At 34.6% G+C, this 6810-nt stretch overlaps 1 protein-coding gene across 1 annotated transcript; it reads right to left on the bottom strand.

Annotated features, from left to right (window-relative positions):
* Positions 1 to 243: 243 nt before the first annotated feature.
* On the bottom strand, positions 244 to 5322 carry LOC110440056 (uncharacterized). The gene is made up of 2 exons (XM_021479086.3): positions 4556 to 5322; positions 244 to 735 (listed from the first exon to the last, which is right to left on the bottom strand). Exons 1-2 carry the CDS (start codon positions 5139 to 5141, stop codon positions 698 to 700), a joined length of 624 nt encoding a protein of 207 aa, XP_021334761.1. The 5' UTR covers positions 5142 to 5322; the 3' UTR covers positions 244 to 697.
* Positions 5323 to 6810: the final 1488 nt, after the last annotated feature.

Here is a 6810-nt window from a genome sequence, read left to right as displayed (position 1 = left end):
ATTTTATGTAAAACTTTTAAAATAGTATTTTTTTACGTAAATACAAATTTAATTATGCAAGGTTAAAAAAAAGAAAATAAAATGTCAAGATTAAGACTTTCCTCCATATGTATACATATATATATATATATATATATATATATATATATATATATATATATATATATATATATATATATATATATATATATACACATTATTTAAATTTAAAAGAAATATGAATAAATAACTGAGGACAAAATAAATGATTCAAAACATTTAATAAATAAAAAAGAGAATAAATTAACAAAATAAATATCAGTGAACTAATTATTTCGAGGTACAAAACATCCAAAAGTGTTCTCAAATCTGAATGTGGCTGAATCAGGCATGCTGCCAGGCCAAACCATTTTGCTTTACTTTCAGCTCATGGACAAAACATACGAACTGCCATCTTTTCGCCATTCTCTAATCTGGCACACAAGCACAAGTGCCACAGCTTTGTCCCTATAAGGCCTCATTCAAAACAAACAACATGCGTCTGGATAAGCAAAAGGAGGCTTGTTTGTAACCCACAACAAATTAGAATATAAAAAGTGTCCCGAGTGCCAGGAGGTGTAACACGGTGAGAAGTCTGCAGATGTCACCAATCGTCACGCCATGAAGAGGAGCGTGAGAAGCGAGAGGCGGCATCTCTTTTCGCTGGCCCACTTCACTGCTAATCCCACTTTATCCAAGAGAGCCGAGCTGTCAGATCTGGAGTCGGAGAACACAAAAGCAGAGCAAACATGAGGCTTAAGATACATTTTAATGACCCTTTAACAAGTCGCTGGTCTAAGGCTAACAAAGGCACACTTATTCATTAAAATCCTCCCCCCTCGAAGAGCTGGACCCCTGGGATGTGGTTAACTAAAGTACTCAGCTCCCTTTCAGCTGGGTGAAAATACTTGTGCCTTAGAAAAGGAAGTTTTTCAGAAGAGGATTGGACAGCTGGGAACAAACTGCACAGTCAGTATGAACAATAGGAACTGTTTAAGCATGTAAAACAACGCCTGTTTGAATGACCTAAGCCCCTTTGAGGACCTATTTGCATATGTACTTGTAATAAATAAGTAATTTACCTCATATGCCCCAAAAAACAAGGGGGAAACATTTGTGAGTGTTTTGGTAAATATCCAGGCTGTTCCTAATACTTTAAAGTGCTGGTTTAAATGAATAAACTCACAGCTGTGACAGTGTGATTGCGTAAATGTTTGATCTTATTTTCCTGTCATGTTTTTAATATGGTCAAAGTTGTTTTTTCCTCAAACCAAAGAGAAATTTAATGGGGTTTTTTCCATACTGGAATGAATTATTTAAGCTATTGCTTGATTTTGAGCCTGTTTTTGTACTTATTTTAGGTCATATCCATCAATAATAATATTCTAAAGTACATTAAACATCTCTTTTTATGTTCTGTAATATGTTTGTTTTGCTCTTTCTTTTCAGTCAAACACAAGCTAAATGTGATTCGTCTTCAGGAGTCAGATTGGCAACAGGCTCATTCTGAAATGTAGCCCTATATCCATTTCTGGAGATCACAAATTATGTTGCCAGAGGAACCAGCCTGATCTCACGAGGAAACGTAAGTATTTTACGCTTTGTCAGTTCAGTGGCTAATTCGTACGAGTTTAGTCGTACGAAAATGTACGATTTAAAAAAGGAGGCATGGCGGCTAACCCCACCCCTAACCCCAACCGTCATTGAGTGATAAGAAAATTGTACTAAATTGTATGAATTAGATCATACGAATTCATACGAATTAGCCACTAAATCAAAAAGTTACGAATTGAGATTGTGAGATTGTGTTGGAGGGACATACGGCTTCATTTTGTCTTTAAAACGAACACTATGGGGTGGTATGATGCCGTTCCTTTTTTTGATTACCAGTTTGTCCAGTGACTTGTTGCATACGTGTGAGAATTTGAGACGCAGAGTTGACTATGACGACGTGGTTCGAGTCTGGTGAAAAACGGTTCCAGAAAGCAGGTAAGACAAAAGCCAAAAAATGAAATCAACAAGTAAATAACAGAGTGAGCATGTGGCACAATCTGAAAATGTGGTTAAAAAAAATCAGGCTGCCGTGGGGGCTTTTCTTTTTCTGGGTTGCTTTTTAAAACACTATCGATTGGGTTTAGAAAAGGAAGAGTTTGGGTCAGTTGATTGTTCAGTCAGTCAGTCAACAGCGGCCTCTAATGGATTTACGTGAGAAGTTCAGGTGCAAATAGAACTCACAAGAGAAATTTGAGATCTCAAAAAGAATACACAGGTGGACGCGCGAAAACAAAAACTGCAAAAAACGTAGCTGAAAACATACAACTTCAGAATGAGCCTGGGTTCCAGATTTTTCATGATATACACCTTATTTAGTTTGATTTTCAGATATTTACTGCACTGCTCATTTTTTCAGAAGTGCTAAATCCCATGGTCTTTTTCCCGTTTAGTTGTTAAATGATTATTAGTTATGACCCAAACCAAATTGTTTATATTGCTAGGTTTTGTATTACCATAGCAACTAGAATTAACAAATACATTAGTTAAAGTTCTTTGCTATACATTTGAAAAACACGATTGTATTTACTATAAATTAGTTTTAGGATGTTTGTTTTTCAGGTAGAAAATTGCATTTTTACCAAACCATATAAGTGTATTGCAACATATACATATACAATTGAAGTCAGAATTATTAGCCCCTGTTTGTTTTTTACCCCAATTTCTGTTTAACAGAGATATTTTTTTTCAACACCTTTTTAAACATAATAGTTTTAATAACTCATTTCTAATAACTGATTTATTTTCTCTTTGCCATGATGACAGTAAATAATATTTGACCAGATATTTTTCAAGACACTTCTATACAGCTTAAAGGGACATTAAAAGGTTTTACTGGGTTAATTAGGGTAACTAGGCAGGTTAAGTTAATTAGGCAAGTTATTGTATAACAATGGTTTGTTCTGTAGACTACTGGAAAAAATATAGCGAAAAGGGGTTAATAATTTTGACCTTAAAATGGTGTTTAAAAAATGGAAAACTGCTTTTATTCTAGCTGAAATAAATCAAATAAAACTTTCCCCAGAAGAACAAAATATTATCAGACATAATGTGAAAGTTTCTTTGATATTTCAGAAAACAGAACTGAGTCATTATTTCTCTGTTTGGTTTAATGATAGTTTAAACTGAATATATCAATCGTCATTAACAAACGGGTCATATGCACTTCATGTTGCATGCTATTAAAATGTATATTAACACTTTACATTAAAATTGTATAAGAAATAGCTTATGCTTTCATTTATTCATCACATAGCATAAATTTTGATTTTAATAATGCATTAGAAATGTAAATGAACTATGATTAGTAAATGATACACTGTAAAAAAATGCAGGATTCAAGTATGGTTCATCATTAGTTTGTGTTAGTAATACATCAACTTACATTGACTATAATGAAACCTTACTGTAAAATGTGACCCATATCAAATATAGCCCACAGTTGCGATCAGAATTATTAAATTCCCTTCGATTTTTTTTTCTTTTTTTAAATATTTCCCAAATGATGTTTAACAGAGCAAGACAATTTTCTTAGTATGGCTATTAATATTTTTTCTTCTGGAGAAAGTCTTATTTGTTTTATTTCAGCTAGAATAAAAGCAGTTTTTATTTTTATTTTTTAAACTATTTTAATGTCAAAATGATTAGCTCTTTTGGGCTGTATATTTTTTGATAGTCTAAAAAACAAACCATCCTTATACAATAACTTGTCTAATTAACCTAACCTGCGTAGTTAACCTAATTAACCCAGTTAAGCCTTTAAATGTCACTTTAAGCTGTATAGAAGTGTCTTGAAAAATATCTGGTCAAATATTATTTACTGTCATCATGGCAAAGATAAAATAAATCAGTTAGAAGAAAAGAGTTATTAAAACTATTATGTTTAGAAGTGTGTTGAAAAAAATCTCTTCATTAAACAGAAATTGAGGAAAAAATAAATGGGGGCTAATAATTCAGGAGGTTTAATAATTCTGATTGTAACTGTATGTAATGCACATAATACAATAATAATAAGACTGTATATTGCATATAATACATTGATAAGTGTTTTACTTTGATTATATGTAAAAGTATTGTCTATTATTAGTTTGTGTTAGTAATTAATTAACTAACATTATAAACATATATTATCTAATGAAATATATATATATATAAAGAGAGAGAGAGAGAGAGAGAGAGAGAGAGAGAGAGAGAGAGAGAGAGAGAGAGAGAGAGAGGTTAAATGCAAAACCCTCCAAATGCCGTCTGAAATTTTTATCATGCTGAACCTAATTCTCAGCCTCCTTTGTTTATGTTGAGTTAATACTATAAAAAATGACCTACTCTTTGCCATAAAATTTATATTACTGAACCTACTGTATACACGCAGGAGCTTGGAAAAAAAAATCCTCATTTTGGAAGTAACTTTCAGGCGGCATTTAGAGGTTTTTGTATCTGAACTCTTCACATATAATAGTCTCAGCCTGTATATTGCACAAATATTTACCGCTTGTGTTCCAGATGGCATTTGTCTGATTCTTATAGCCGTTCTTCATGCATTCGTCCACATATGATTTGGGGTCACAGCCTGATAGGAGGATTTCCCTGAGCAGGGCGATGTAAGCGATGGCCAGTCTTAGCGTGTCTATTTTGGACAACCTTTTCTCGTAGGGGAAGGTGGGCACGTGGCAGCGCAGCTCCTCAAACGCAGAATTAATGCTCAGCATCCTCTTCCTCTCACGGATGTTGGCGGCGTGGCGCTGCACCTTGTACGGATGATGCGTCGCCAAGCACCGCTGCTGCTGCTGGGTCATCTCATGGGGCTCGTCCAGTAAGGAGCTGTCCACTTCAGCACCGACCTCCAGCTGCGGAGACTGCGAGTCTAAATCCGTGAAGGTCAGCTGAGCCTCGGGAAACACCGACTGGCACCCGTAAGAGGACCAGGGGGAAAGCTGGCCCGCCATTGCTCCGCAGTCAAACAGCAGGGTGTCCAGCTGAGAGTGAATCTGGGGGAAACTGGGGTCCATTTGGCCCCAGAACGCAAAGTCTGTGGATGCATCTTGAGCATCGAAATCAAAAAACAAGTCTTCCATATTTATTATTTCTGTTTCTTCTTCAGATGCTGTGCTCTAACTAGGCACCGTGTGTAAACTGGCCAGGCTATGGAGTATAATAGGCATTAAATAGCCCCAGGTCTCTCCGCAGGGGTGCTTGTCTCTATTCAACAGGTCTGAAAAGGAGCTCATTAGGGCGCGTGTCTCCTCCTAATGACTCTCTGGCGTTTCTAAAGCGCTGGATGGTTGATCAGTTGATGCTCAGAGCAAGTATCCAATCATAAAGTTATCTTAACCTGCTATATAGTCGGTTTTATATATAGACGACTAATATTTGTTGCACCAACTGGACGCTCTTTTTGAGTATTTGCTTCATGTCGTTGGATTGTTAGTTAAGCGGTCTGGAGACACGGGTGGGTGGCCGAAGTCCAAAACACCTGTTTTAACTTCGTGTTAAGATGAGATTAATTGCTTTAATATATACAATTAAATAAATGAGAAATAAATTATTTAATGAATAATCTCATGGTCATCTCATTTGGTTTAGTCTCTATTTTAGAGGTCGCTACAGCCGAATTAACCGCCAAATATTCTATATTATATTATAAAGTGTTTTACGCAGCGGATACCCTTCTAGCCGCTACCCTTGAAAAACACCCATACACACACAGGCACTCATACAATTCAGTTTATGTATATGTACATACTTAGGCCTTATTATCACGTTTACTTCAGTAAGACTATTTAATTTCGTCTTTGCATTATTGTTTAATAGCTAATATTAAATAGATTTTTTTTTAAATAAAAAGTATGTATTATGACATCCTGTATTGTAATAACTAGCCTAACAAAATTAGTTTATACATTTGAATAGTCATTTTTTTTGCAGTGTTGGGTTGCGGCTGGAAAGGGTATCCGCTACATAAAACATATGCTGGATAAGTTGAAGGTTCATTAATTCCGTTGTGGCGACCCCTGATTAATAAAGGGACCAAACCGAAAAGAAAATGAATAAGTGAAATAGGCCTATTTTATTAAAATATGTACATGCAACATGCAAACTCCACACAGAAATGCCAACTGGCCGAGCCAGAATTCGAACCAACGACCTTCTTGCTGTAAGGCAACAATTAAATTAAAATTTGAATTAAATTAAAATTTTAATTAAAATTAGATTCATTAAGTGAAGAATTGCAACAACATTTTGCATGTTTCATTAATTAAAATATTTTATTTCATGCAATTAGCAAGCGATAGGTTTGAAATAACTGCGTTGTTTGACAAATACAGTTACACACTGCAGGTAGGCCTAATTATTGATAATTTGTTAATATTACTTATGAAATATAAATGTAAAAATTTAAAATAAAGCCTGCATGCCTTAGAGAAACAAATACGTGCTTTCTCGATATTATTTATTTGTCAATTTGTAATAGAAACGTTGTACGAAAAAAGTTAAAACTAAATTAATAAGTGCAGCTTATGTTTTCATAACATGATCACAGAAATCGGATCGTTGACGGAAACGAAATAATACACATTTTTCTTCAATGTAATCGTAATTTATCTCCTAAATGACACTGATTTTTAGTAATGCTACAAAAAGTTTTTGGCGCCATGTCAAAATGTCTAAAGAAACACTTTAATACAAAAGCCCAATCAATGTGTTTATAATTAAAATCCGCTGCACAATGCTTTTATTTGTCCC

Source organism: Danio rerio, chromosome 9 (assembly GCF_049306965.1).
Source record: "Danio rerio strain Tuebingen ecotype United States chromosome 9, GRCz12tu, whole genome shotgun sequence".
In the NCBI taxonomy this organism is placed as follows: domain Eukaryota; kingdom Metazoa; phylum Chordata; class Actinopteri; order Cypriniformes; family Danionidae; genus Danio; species Danio rerio.
The sequence above is the reverse complement of the archived record's forward strand: the minus strand, read 5'-3'. Positions and strand labels throughout refer to the sequence as shown.